Here is a 14,343-nt window from a genome sequence, read left to right as displayed (position 1 = left end):
CATGACTCATAGCTTTCCCTCTACCACTTCCTTTCCTCAAATAATCATAAGAATTCTGTCAATCTGCCCTGGCATTAGATAAAATTATATAAGTGGACAAGATTACTAGTACAAGTGTCAATTTGTTTAACCAGTAAGATGGCTCAACAAACATGGCATAGATGTTTATGATTGAAAGGAAAAAAAAAACCAAAACAAAATAAAAAAAACAAAACTTGATACCTAAGGGCAACTTTAGGTTCCTCAGGTCCCAACACATGTGTTACAATTCCTTTCCCCTATTAAAAAAAAAAATCCCTAGTCTCCCAACCTTGTACCTGCAATGCATTGACAACTCGAATTGGATGTTCCTCTCCCAGAGCCTGGATGCAGTGTTGAAATAAGCAATTAATATTATCCTTGATCTTCATTAACTCCTCACCATCAAGAGATTCCAGCTTGCCTTCTAGGTAATCCAAATTCACCTACCAAGGAAAGAGTAAGGGTGTTATTTTTAGTAACATTTTTAGTGAACTGTATTTAATGTGAGTGCATTTTTAGTGCAGCACCTAGAATATATGAGAAAGCAACTTCAGTTACCAAGAAAATCCAGAGATATAATCAAGTTTACCTTCATAAGGAAGAGCTCCTCCCAAAATCGAGGACTGCACTTACTGGGGTCTTCGGTCTGAAACCAGAAAACAAGCAGGTTCAATATTCCCAGCCAACACTGAAGCATTAAGAATACATCTGAAAGGGGCGCCTGGGTGGCTCAGCCACTTGAGCATCCAACTCTCGGTTTCAGCTCAGGTCATGATCTCAGAGTAGTAGGATAGAGCCCTACCTCAGGTTCCACACTGGGTGGGGAGTCTGCTTGGGATTTTCTCTCCCTCTCCCTCTGCTCCACCCCAGCTCACACATGTACGCTCTCTATCACCCTCAAATAAATAAATAAATCTTAAAAAAAAAAAAAAAAGAATACATCTGAAAGGGTCACTTATGCATAATAAACATACCTTTCAAAATTAACTTTCAAAATGCTTGGTCATTCTATACTGTTATAATAGGGAACAATAGTTTCAGAGGCTTTTTTCCCCAAAATGTAAGACACTGTGCATAGATATATATTCCCTGTGCCAAACGTTAAATAATGGCTCAAAGAATCTCCCTCAAATCTTTACCTTCTAGCAAGAAGTGAACATAACCATCTAAATAAGATAGTCACATTATGATATGTCCCCATCACTTCTGTAGGGTCTTCAAAGCCCTTTCACATACATGAAATACAACGGCCCAGAGAGCCAGGTATGGTAGATGTTATCAGTATCCTCCTTTTAGCTGAGGCACCTGGGTAGCTCAGTCAGTTAAGTGTCTGCCTTCAGCTCAGGTCATGTTCCCAGGGTCCTGGGATTGAGCCCCCACTGCGTCAGGCTCCCTGCTTGCTTCTCCCTCTGCCCCTCCCCCAACTTATACTCTCTCTCCCTCTCTGCCCCTCTCTATCAAATAAATAAATAAAATCTTTAAAAAAAACAAACAAACATATCCTTCTTTTAGGAAAGAGGATCCACAAAGTTATTTACACCAGTACAGGAGCCAGAACCTAGAACACATTACCAATACTGCCATGGTTTACAACATCCTGTGTTGACTGCTGCTACTTGACCTCCTATATGCCTTTAGTTCTCTGTACAGAGCTTTTAATATTCTCTTTCCTTAATTGGAATTGGTCCAAAAGATTAACAAAATTATAGTGCTAAGATACAAATCTTCTCAGCAATAATTTTCAAACAGAAATTCTAAAGAGTCAAAGGCTCCTGTTCAAGGAGCAAAATAAAACAAGAAATCCTACTTTAGGGGAAAGCTAATGACATAGAACCAGTAGGTCAATCACCCACTATCACCCTTGAGTTGACCTTTTAAAATTACTACCAAAATAAACAATAAATAAAAGTACTACCAAGAACTAATATCTTCCATTAGTTAAGAACTCTTGATCTAGTAAGAAAATACTATACTAGGAATCTCTTCTGGGTTTCTTTTTTTAAAGATTTTATTTATTTATTTGTGAGAGAGAGAGTGAGAGTGCACACAAGCAGGCAGAGGCAGAGAGAGAAGCAGACTCCCTGCTGAGCAAGAACTCCCCCCCCCGCATGTGGGACTCGATCCCAGGACCCTGGGATCATGACCCGAGCCAAAGGCAACGGCTCAACCAACTGAGCCACCCAGGTGCCCCTCTCTTCTGGATTTTTATCTGAGAATGACACAGAGAAGCAACATTTCTGGGCTTCTCAAAAGATGCTCCTACAGTGATTTTTTTTTCTACCTCTTTCTCCTAGGAGGGGTCACACTCACACTTTGACTCTCACACTTTTTTTTTTTTTTTTAAATTTGAGAGAGAGCACAGTGGGGAGAAGCAGAGGGAGACAAGAGTCTTAAGCAGACTCCAGGCTGAGCGCGGAGCCCAACGTGGGGCTTGATCTCACAGCCCCAAGCCAAAACCAAGAGTTGGATGCCTAATCGACTGTACCATGCAGGCACCCCTTGACTCTCACATTTCTATAATGTCAAGTTGTTATCTATATATGAAACTCAGACTACTCATGGGTTGGCACTTCCTATCCTCAAAGCTCACTCAATCAATAGTCCCATGCATACCAACCTTACTTAACATAGAAAGAGTCCTAACAAGATCTGAGTACCCACTCATTTTCTCTATATAACCACCTGTAATGACCTGTGCAATTCTGTATTAATTTTTTGCATATCAAACTCTATCTCTAAGGCTTGCCAAGAGTTAAAGGTTTTACTTGATCGCATTATTTATTCTGGGTCATGTGGCAAAGTTGAACAAGTAAGGGCCCTGGAGTCAAAAACTAAGGTTCAAACCATGACTCCATCACCTTCCAGCTATGATCCCAGTTTACTCATCTGTAAAATGCTCTTTACATGGCACATGTGAAAACATGGCACTCTTGCAGCATTCTTGTCAGAATTAATGTACTTAGTGATGCACTTATACGCCAGACACATAGTAGAATTCAAAACATGGTAACTTTTTTATAAGTATTATTCCGTTTTACATGCACTAGTTATGATCAGAATTTCAGAAGGTAAGTATCCCTGTAGTGTATGTAATTACTCTAACCCTCCCTGAAAGGGTAGATTTCACAACAAAGGCTTGGACCATGGTCAATCAGAAGTTATGAAGACCCAAAGAAAGCTTCAATCCAATCTAATAATTAATTACTAATAACTTGTCAGTTATCTTATATAATTGGAGAATATGATAGACTAAGCAATTGTTCTGTCCACTAACAACTTGAGATGGAATATAATAGTTCATCTTTTAAAAATATTTGAATCACAGAATTCTAGGGCCAAAAGGAACTTCAAGGAACATCTAAGATAGAAGAGTCCTTATGTTAGATCATACAGAAGACAAGTCTTTCTTAAAGATACTCAGAAAAAAAAGCTTTCCAATCTTTCCTCCCTCTTTCAATTGTTTTACTGAGCTCATGGCAACAATCTATAAGAACAACAATCTAGGGGCACCCGGCTGGCTCAGTGGGTTAAGCCTCTGCTTTGGCTTGGGTCATGATCTCGGGGTCCTGGGATTGAGCCCCTGCATAGGGCACTCTGCTCAGCAGGGAGCCTGCTTCCCCCCCATCCCCGCCTCTGCCTGCTGCTCTGCCTACTTTTAATCTCTTTCTCTCTGTCAAATAAATAAATAAAATCTTAAACAACAAAAAAAGAACAATTTATAATTATTAATACATGATCATAATTTCTACCGTACAAGAGCTCGCACTCACTCTCACCCTTGCTCTCTTTCTACCTCTGAAGAACTGAAAGGTAGCAGGCAGGGATGAGCTTATTTCTCATTTTGGAACAAGAAACTAAGGAGTCAAGCTGTGCAGAATTGTCAGAGCTCCAGGCCTTACCATAAAGATCTCATCATACATCAGCACCACTTTCTCCTTCAGTGGCTTTTTGGAGGCTGAAGATTTCCGGAGCAAACCCCCTCGTTTCTCCACCTGTGCCATGGTTAAAGAATCTGTGAAAAGAAAGCCACAATCAGTGCTATAAATGCTCTCCAAGATGCTGGATAGTCTGTCGAAAAGCTCTCAATGGGAAATTTTTTAGGAAGGAGAAAAATGATAAACAACCATGTAATACATCTTGTGCATCTGTCCAACACCCCATCCCCTGACCAGGTAATTTCAAGGCTTAAATCATTACTTGGCCTACAGCAAAACACATTTTACATCTTTAAAACATGCCAGTAGACAAGGCTTAGAGCAGATCCAAAACCAAGAAGGAAAGTGTAACTAGCTCCATCTATAATAGATCTGGCCATATATTTGAGGGTGATGGAAGGAAGGCTGCAAAGCACACACTGCCCACAGACTGATGGTGAAGTTGAATTTCAAGTATTGATTGAGCTTAGGACCATTAAGGCAGGAAGTGTGCTGCAGACTGATGTGCTCCATTGATTTCCCCAAAGTAAGTAGGCCCTCATCACTGCAAAGTACTTGGCCTTCACTGCCTCATAAATCACACTGCACTTGACTGTCTTCAGAAATTCCTCTGGAAAGAGACCCAAGGCAGAAAATAGCAGTTATAAGAACAAAAATTAAATCTGATTTCAAAATAACCCAATACAACAATATACTTCTTTCAGATCTAATTATATATATTTATAACAGTATTGCAGATTAAACCTCAGTGTATTTTTCAATTCTATATGAAAGCAATTCCATGAAACATGCCCAAATTTCCCATCTTGTTTCAAGGAATTTCAATTTTTTACAACTGAGAACTTGAAATCCCACAGGTCTCCACTGTGGATTTACACATTTCCCCTCACTTCCCAGATTCTTTCTACTGTTGACAAAATTCCTGTCTCTCTTAAATTCTAGGCTCTAGTTGTGAAACTTAATCTCACCCAACAGCAAGTATGCACAGTAGCAAGGAGCCTGATTTTTACTTCCAGAAAAATCCAAAGCAACAGAATAAAATTAATTTTGTTCAATGACTTTTGGAAAATAGGTGCTATCTTTCAAATCAAAATCAAAATTTTATTTAAGGAAGAGATGCATCTAATAGTGTAAAAGATTATATCTCAGACACTGTCTTTCTTTAATATATATAGCCACAAATGAGAGTTACCTTTGAGCACAAAAAAATACAAAGCACAGAAAATTTCTCCAACTAGATATGAAGCATCTTTAGCACAGGGACTACATCTTATTCTTTTTCTATAAGCACTTGGCTCAGGGTATAGGCTCAGCGTATGCTCATCACTGACTGATTCTGAAATAAGGGGGGAGGACCTAAAAAGTCCTAGATGTGACCTAAAATTTTATTAAGATCTGTCTCTATCAAGGCCTCACTGAGTCCTCAAATTCCATTATGATCCAGAGAAAACTGAAGGAAAAAAATAACAACAACAACAAAAAAGAGAGAAGATGTTTTGGGGCAATTTATACTATATTGATCACGGCTTTGCCTTAAAGCATGAAATACAGCCTCTGTTCAAAACATTCCTGTGTCTTTTAAATAGGCTGTCAAGAGGAAGATGTCCTTATGGGGGGAAAATAAATTGGAAATCAACAGGATCCCATTAAAATAAATCAAATGCAATGCAATTCTAAGTTTAGTGGATATAGATCTTTCATGTGTTCAGCTTCAACCAGTTGATTAGCAAGAATAGCAGGAACTGTGAGTTCCTGGATGTGAAAAGCACCTGTTTACAAACAGGCCCCTCTGAGGATTTATAATTGGGTTACAGCTAATCAATGTCCACCCCAAATCTAATAAACTCACTTTCCCTATTTCAGAATCAATACTTTCTAATAAGCAAAAGGGAATAGGAGAGTGGGGAAAAAACAATTCCAATCCAAAGTACCAAGTTTCCTAAGAAGTTAAATTATTTTCATCACTCTCCCTCCATTTGGAACAGGGGGAAATTCAGCCAAAGGCCTCATCTCATTACTCTCTGTCATCATCAGAGGCAACTGGAATTTACCACCGAAGCTCGTCTGAAATGTGACTGGAAACTAACAACATAGTCTCCTCCTCCTGCCAGCACTTCTACCCATGGAACACAGAAAAGTGTTCGGAGGATGGTGGACTAAATGCAGAACCCCTAAAAGTTTTGGGGGGGACTTCAGAAATTCAGCCTCTGCTCTTAAATTTAGAAGTAAAATATCTGACTGGTAGAGCACGTCAGTAATGACAGTGTAATTTATGTCTTCCAGGGTTTTTCTCCTCTTTCACAACCCTCCTCTTTGAAGAAAATGAGGAGCTGCTCAGGAGCAGCAAGGCATAATGGACCAACCAACCAGCAGACAAGACTAGAATATAGGACACTGAGTAAGTCACTGTGCTTCCTAGTTTCCTTACACATAAAACAAGGAGCCTGAACTAGACATACTATTGAATGACCCTCTCAGCATCACTGAAATACCACAAATACATATGAAACACCTAAATGTTGTAAAGCAGTGGTTTAGGCACTATGGGGTTACAAAGAGGAAACGACAGACCTGATCCTCTAGGAGCTCACAATCTACTGGCAGAGACAGACAAATAATAACCCCACAGCACAAGGCAAGTCATGAGAAACAGAGTAAAAGTACAAAGAAAATGTTATGGTACCATGAGGAAGGAAAAGAAGCATTCTATGACTACACTATGACTTCTGTGATCCGGGATTTTAAACCCTTCTGGCAAAGAAGCAAATACAGCAAGCCACAGTAATCCCACAGAAATGTCATCTTAGACTTTAACACAGTTTCTCAGAAATAAAATTTAAGAGGCAAAGTATAAAAGAGAATCAGACAACATACCAATACTAATTTCACCTACCATCCAACTTAGGAATGGTTTCAAATCCTCTCAACCCAATGGTAAATCAATGAAGTCTTTTATTCCTAAAACTCAGAGATTGCTGGTCCCATGACCTGCTGCACAACTTCTCTCTGAAAGACTCAAGTCACACAATTTTTTAAGAATATCTTTAGGCAATCCAGCCACAAATGTCTTAAATCCACATCACTTCATACCTCTTCAGGATAAAATAACCAAATATCAAGATTTTTTTTAAAGATTTTATTTATTTAAGAGAGAGAGCACGGTGGGGAGCGGGGAGACAGCACGCAGAGAGAGAGGGAGAAGCAGGCTGAGCTGGGAGTGTGCTGCGGGGCCCTGGGACCATGACCTGAGCCAAAGGTGGATACTTAACTGACTGAGCCACCCAGGTGCTCCAAGATTTTAAAACCTAAAGCCAAACACTTCCAATGTCTAATATGCAAGAAATGCTAGGTATATTTAGCTATTCATTTATTGTCTTCTTGAACACAACAAAATACATGCCAACTCTAGTATCAGAAAATTAATTTAATAGAAATTCACTCTAATTTCTAGAGTTAATAGTTAATCTACCAAAAGTCTTGGTATCTTATCTATATGAGATGATAGATATTAACAAAACCAACTGAGGTAATCAACTCACAATATATGTAAATAAAACCATCATCCTATATACCTTATACACTGATGTATGTCAATGATTTTTCAATAAAACTGGAAAAAAATCTAAAAACAAAACATCTTGGGTTTTATATACACTTGGGTTTTTATACACTCATATATAAACTTTAGTTTTCTTTCCTTCAGTTTGCCAATCTATAAAAAGAAGCAGTGGTAAGGATATGCAGAAAAGGGAGACTCTGTGCACTGCTGGGAATGTAAATTGGTTCAGTCACTACAGAAAACAGTATAGAGGTTCCTCAAAATATTAAAAATAAAACTATGATATGATCCAGCAGTCCCACTTCTGTGTATATATCCAAAGGAAACGAAATCACTGTCTTGAAGACATATCTGCAGCCCGATGTTCACTGCAGCACTATTCACAATAGCCAAGATTTGGCAACGACCTAAGTGTCTATCAACGGATGAATGGATAAAGAAAATGTGGTATACACATGCAATGGAATATTATTCAGCCACAAAAAGGAAGGAAATCCTGCCATTCGGAACAACATGAATACCCTTACGTGAGGTGATGGATGAATGTGTTAACGAACCTCATCATGGTAATCATTTCATGTGTATCAGAGCATCACATTTTATACCTTGAATTTATATACCGATGTTATATCAATTATAATCTCCATAACAGATCAATTATATCTCAAGAAACCAGGGAATAAAAAAGCCATGGAATAGCTTTCCGTAGGCTTCCAAATTTAATGGCCTGTGGCTCTAGGTTCACACTGATAATGGACTGTTATCAAGTTATCACCCTCTCTTCACTGTCAGGGAGGCTCCAAAACACTATAGGTAGATGCTGAAGTAAACATCCTAAAACATTTCACCTAGTACATTAAAAAAAAGGAGAAGAAAAGAAAAAAGAAAAGGAAAAAAAAGAAAATGAATAAAAACAAGTGGGCCCATGATCTAGAAGAAATCATGCATAGGTCAGGGATTCATTTACTCCATAGGTACTTACAGAGCACCTGTTCAGTGCTAAGCGCTAGGGATACAGCAGTGAACAAGACAGATAAGGTTTCTGCTTTCAGAGTTTTCATTCTAGAGGGGGGAAAGACAACAAACAAGTTGAGACAGTGACAAATACCTTGAAGACAAACTATCTAGGGGGACTACATTAGGCTAGGAGATTAGAGTAGGCCATTAAGATAAGGGATAGGTGAGCAGATCCGAATAAAAGAAAGGAAGGGGGGGCACCTGGGTGGCTCAGTGAGTTAAAGCCTCTGCCTTGGGCTCAGGTCGTGATCCCAGCGTCCTGGGATCGGGCCCGCATCAGGATCTCTGCTTGGCAGGGAGCCTGCTTCCTCCTCCTCTCTCTCTCTCTAACTGCCTTTCTGCCTACTTGTGATCTCTATCTGTCAAATAAATAAATAAAATCTTTGAAAAAAAAAATAGAGAACACTTGCTTAGCACTTACTATGCACCAGGCACCATTCTAAGCATTTCATATATATTAATTGATTTTATCCTCACAGACCTATGATCCAGAAACTTCACAAAGGAAGCATAGGGGCGCCTGGGTGGCTCAATGGGTTAAGCCTCTGCCTTCGGCTCAGGTCATGATCCCAGGGTTTGAGCCCTGCATCGGACTCTCTGCTTAGCTGGGAGCCTGCTTCCTCCTCTCTCTCTGCCTGCCTCTCTGCCTACTTGTGATCTATCTCTCTGTCCAAAAAAAAAGAGTCAAATGCTGAGCCACCCAGGGGACCCTAGTGTCCCTCTTCTTAACCACTGTGCTATACTGTCTCTCAAAAGGCAGAGGAGAGGGCAGAGTGGTGTGTGACCTACACATAAACAAGGCAGAGGCTCTGCAGAAAAACTGCAACCAGGTTCCAGGTAAGTGAGGACGAAGAGTATGTATTCACTGCCTTAATGAACAAACTCTGGGGTGTCCAGATATCTTGAGTTTCAACACACTAGTCTGCCAATGGGTAGAGGTGCCACAGTAAATAGTAAAAGCTGCACATGCACGTCTGACACACACTTGTGTATATAAATATTGATAATGGTAAAGTGCTATACAAGTGAATGGAATGCTAGAAAACTTGAAGAAAACACTGGAGAGGAATCTGTCTAGAAAGTTGACAGATGTATCCAATAAGATAATTAAAAAAAAAAACAGCTGAAACACACTGATATCCACAATCTACAAGATTTAATTGATAATATTTTAATTGGGCTTAGCCAGTGCTCTGAGGGTAATTCTCCACCAGAATTTCATAATGAATGGAAAGATACAGTAAGACAGAGAGATGAAAGGGAGAGTAAGTCAAGGATAAATCTGTACAGCCCTGAGCTTAGGACAGATTATGCTTTCCCATCACAGAGCTGTGATCAGTTGTTGTAGAATCTCCTGAGGTGCCTCCTGAAAATACAGATCCCTAAGCCCCCTATCCCCACTACTGAAACAGACTTTTCAAGATAAAGACTAGGGGTCTAGATTTGTTTTTAATTTTTTGTTGCTGTTGTTTTTGAGGATAGTTGACACTAAGGGTCTAGATTTTTTTTTCCCTTAAGATTTTATTTATTTATTTATTATTTATTTATTTGTTGTTATTTATTTATTTATTTGACAGGGAGGGACACGTGAGAGAGGGAACACAAGCAGGGGCAGGGGGAATGGGAGAGGAAGAAGCAGACTTTCTGCCAAGCAGGGAGTCTGATGCAGGGCTCAGTCCCAGGACCCTGGGATCATGATCTGAGCAGTAAGGTAGACACTTAGTGACTGAGCCACCCAGGAGCCCCAAGGTCTAGATTTTTAATAAGCACCCCAGGTTAGTGGTTCTCAATTGTGGCAATTTTTGCCATCCAGGGAACATCAATGGCCAGAGACATTTTTGGCCATCACAACTGGTAAAGGAGATACTGCTGGCATCTAACAGAGGTCAAGGATGCTGCTAAACATTCTACAATGCACTGGACCGTTTCCACATCAAAGAATTATCTGGCCCAATATGTCAACAGCACTGAGATTGCAAAACCCTTCCCCAAGTCATTCTGATGCTCACTAAAGTTTGCAAAGTACTCATTAAAGCCTTAAACTCACCAAATGCCTTGAAAGGAGCATGAAGAGAAGACATAAGACAATTTTGAGAGGATGAATAAAAGTCGTCACCTCTAGAAAAGACACTGGAACAACACTCACCTACTCCCAGTTCATTCTTCCCATATTAACTCACTAATGGCACTCCTTTCCTTAGGGCCTTAGCCTCAGTTTGTCCATCTGTGAAAGATCACTACAAGACACACTGACTATATTAACCCACAATGCTTAGTGAAGAAGATGAAAATCCTATCTGCCCAGGAGTTATGGGTGAGTCAAATATCACCACTGTCTGATCACTGGCTACTAACCCAATACACAAGAGGAAGCAATATGTTTATAAAACCAGAAATACAGTCTCCTGGCTCTCCTACAAGTCGTGTGTGTGTGTGTGTGTGTGTGTGTGTGTGTGTGTGGCTGTGTGTAAAATTCTTAGGCAGAAGTTATCTGCTCCCTAAGTTCTTCTGCAAGGCATATACACTCCCTGGAGGTAAATACTAGCACTAAGAGAAGGGAGGGTGTTTCTACTTCCAAACCCTAGCCCTTAACTTCTCAAACTAGTTCCTAATATGCCTCTCCCTTTCTGAAGGCCCAAGGATTTAGGTTACTTGCTGGATTCACATCCTACTGTTTCACATGATTCCTTGACAAAAGCTTCTCTCATAGGGACCCAGGTTCCACCAATTCCACCCCACACACTGGTTCTAAAACAAGCATATAACGTCTTTCCATTTTAATGGATTTTTAGAGCTAGGTACTCCAGTCTCTCATATCTCTGAAATGAGAAGAGAATGAGGCCTGCACTCATAAAGCCACCTCTTTGAATTCCCTTTATGGATAGGCCACAATCCTCTTATGCTATCACTTTTCTTTTTTTAAGTTCTGGAGATAGAATTCATCACTCATTCCTCCAAGCACAGCCTCCCAATCAAGGTGCTATATAATAAATAACACTACTGAATATTCACTAAATACTTGGCACTGTTCTTTAAATGCTTTAAATATACTGTATTTAATCTTTACAACAACAGATAAAGTAGGTACTATTACCATGACTTTACAACGAGGATTTCACTTTGCCCAAAGTAAAACAGCCACAAATCTTTCTCTCTGGTAGCCCTTCTCCCTATCAGAATACCCCATTAGTGCAAAAAATCAGGTGTTGACTAACAAAATATTCAAAATCCAAATTCAGTTAAAATTCTGTGGAAATTCCAAACGGATATCCATAATATCAACTTTCCCACTTTATCCAGGAAAAGTCAGTCAACTCAGGGCTGACAAGCACCATTCCTATTTTCTAATTACTAGGACAGAACCAGACTGATTCAGTAGGTACATGAGCCACTATGGGGCAGCATCCTCATCTTACATGTCCTCTGAAAAGGGCTCAACTCAGAGTGGGTGTTTAGCCTATACTTGAAAGTGGAAGTAATTCAGGGACTTTCCCAAGACTAAGCAGTAAATGGCCAAAACCAGGAATTTCCCAATCCTTACCCTAGGGTATCAGCCATCGTCTTCATCTACTAGAGATGAAGTAGCTTCACAGAAGAGAATTCAAGCCAGTCCCAACAGAATCTACTGAGTCTGCCTACTTGCACTAACTAATAATACAGCTGAAGAGGTTTAAACAAACATGACTACCTCAGCTTCCCTTTCAAATTATTTTATACAAGATGGAATGCACTTGCACCTTCATAAGGAGGAACCAACTCCAAATTGACAGGATTTCAGGCAACTTTGATTGAAAATCACATTTTTCTGACATCTCCCAAAATGAGAATTCATTGTAAGATCCTCTTCTCAATGAGCAGGAGCATCCTTTAAATTAATACTGTCTATCTCCTGTTCAAGCCCTGAACTTCCTCAAGCAGAAAAATGTCACTCATAGCTTCTTCATTTCCTTTCCTGTTGAACCATACAAGCCTCATGAATACCACCTAAGTATAAAATGAAATTTCTAAGACAGACTCCCATAATCTTCTTAAAGAAAGCCCAAAAGGTAACTGCAACCTTACAAACTAACATTGATCACACTTTATAATAGCACAGCCACAGTACAAGGTAAAAAGGGGCCCCAAAATTACTAAGTTATGATCCCTGCCTTGAGAAGCTCATTGTTCAGAAGTACATATTCTGATTCTTCCTTAAAAACAAACAAAACAAACATTATTTTTCCCAGGATTTTTCATATTTGCCTTCACTTACTCAGAGCTATTCCCACGATATTAAGCTCACCAGGCCTCCTTACTTCCAGCTGCCTGGTAGTATCTCGGCGTGCACACCTCACAAGCAACTTGATCTCAGCATAGCAGACTATCTCCCTTATACCTTATACCTATCTCCCTTATCCCTTAAAAATCTGCTCTAATTTTTTTTTTCTAAGATTTTATTTATTTATTTGACAGAGAGAGATCGCAGAGAGGGAGGCAGAGAGAGAGGGGGAAGCAGGCTCTCAGCTGAGCAGTAAGCCCAATGCAGGGCTCAATTCCAGGACCCTGAGATCATGACCTGAGCTGAAGGCAGAGGCTTAACCCACTGAGCTACCCAGGCACCCCTGCTCTAATTTTTCTTTTTTTATATATATACTTTTTAAGATTTTATTTACTTATTTATTTGACAGAGAGAAATCACAAGTAGGCAGAGAGGCAGGCAAAGAGAGAGGGGGGAAGCAGGCTCCCTGCTGAGCAGAGAGCCCGATGTGGGGCTCAATCCCAGGACTCTGAGATCATGACCTAAGCCAAAAGTAGAGGCATAACCCACTGAGCCACCCAGGCACCCCTGCTCTAATTTTTCTAATCCATACTCTGGTCAATGAAATTCCCATTCACCCAATCTCTCAAATTAGAAACCTTAGGGGTGCCTGGGTGGCTCAGTGGGCTAAAGCCTCTGCCTTCGGCTCAGGTCATGATTTCAGCGTCCTGGGATCCAGCCCCCCATCGCATCAGTCTCTCTGCTCAGCAGGGAGCCTGCTTCCCTCCCTCTCCCTCTGCCTGCCTCTCTGCCTACTTGTGATCTCTGTCTGTCAAATAAATAAATAAAATCTTAAAAAAAAAAAATTAGAAACCTTAGCCTACTCTCTCTCACTCGTCACTAGGTCATGTTGCATCCATCTCAGAAAGACTTCTAAAATCCATTCTCCTCCTCTTCATTCCCACTGCACCCTTAATTCAGACTCTCAGTCAACTACAACAACTCTAATTAGTCTCACTGCTTCATTTCTCATTACTTTAATCCACACTTCTGTCACTCCCTAACATAAAAAACTCCAGTGGCTCCCTAATCTCTTTTCAGTCTTACCTCCTGGCAATTTCCCCACCACACATCCTGTTTGGGACAAATTTTTGAGACTTAAACATCATGTTATTTTTTCTCTTCACACGTTTACCATCCCTTTGTGTATGCTGTGCTCAACTGGAATGCCTTGCCTTATTTGTACAAGCTCCTACTCATCCTTCAAAACCCCACTCAAGTATCTCGTCCCTGCAAAAATATCTCTGACTCTCCCACATATGGCAATATTCCCTTCACACTGTATAAACTCCTTTATATGGATAGGTAACACACAGCACAACAATTTTCATATGAATACATTTCTCTGATATCCTTGAGAAAAGATACTCATATTTCTAACCCCAGTGCCAGTTACATAGTACATACTCAATGAATGTGTGTTGAATAAACAGTTCGCCTTCATATATCCTGGACCTGTTTGTGATTTGGTTATTTTCTCCAAATTTTATGGATTTTTTTTAAAAGATTTTATT

The 14,343-nt window shown here is 40.0% G+C and overlaps 1 protein-coding gene across 3 annotated transcripts in view; it reads right to left on the bottom strand.

Moving 5' to 3' along the window:
- ARMH3 (armadillo like helical domain containing 3) overlaps window positions 1-14,343 on the bottom strand; it is a 174,758-nt gene that overhangs the window by 158,846 nt on the left and 1,569 nt on the right. For 2 of the 3 annotated variants that reach the window (XM_080822780.1, XM_080822781.1), the window contains exons 2-4: window positions 3,921-4,033; window positions 611-667; window positions 318-464 (exon numbers count right to left, since the gene is read on the bottom strand). In XM_080822780.1, coding sequence (XP_080678906.1) covers window positions 318-464; window positions 611-667; window positions 3,921-4,022 — 306 coding nt within the window. In that variant the 5' untranslated portion in view covers window positions 4,023-4,033. Of the gene's footprint in view, window positions 1-317; window positions 465-610; window positions 668-3,920; window positions 4,034-8,497; window positions 8,578-14,343 lie in introns of all 3 variants that reach the window. The other variant, XM_080822779.1, reaches the window with a different exon arrangement.

Source organism: Martes martes (assembly GCF_963455335.1).
Source record: "Martes martes genome assembly, chromosome: 14".
Classification (NCBI taxonomy): Eukaryota; Metazoa; Chordata; class Mammalia; order Carnivora; family Mustelidae; genus Martes; species Martes martes.
The sequence above is the reverse complement of the archived record's forward strand: the minus strand, read 5'-3'. Positions and strand labels throughout refer to the sequence as shown.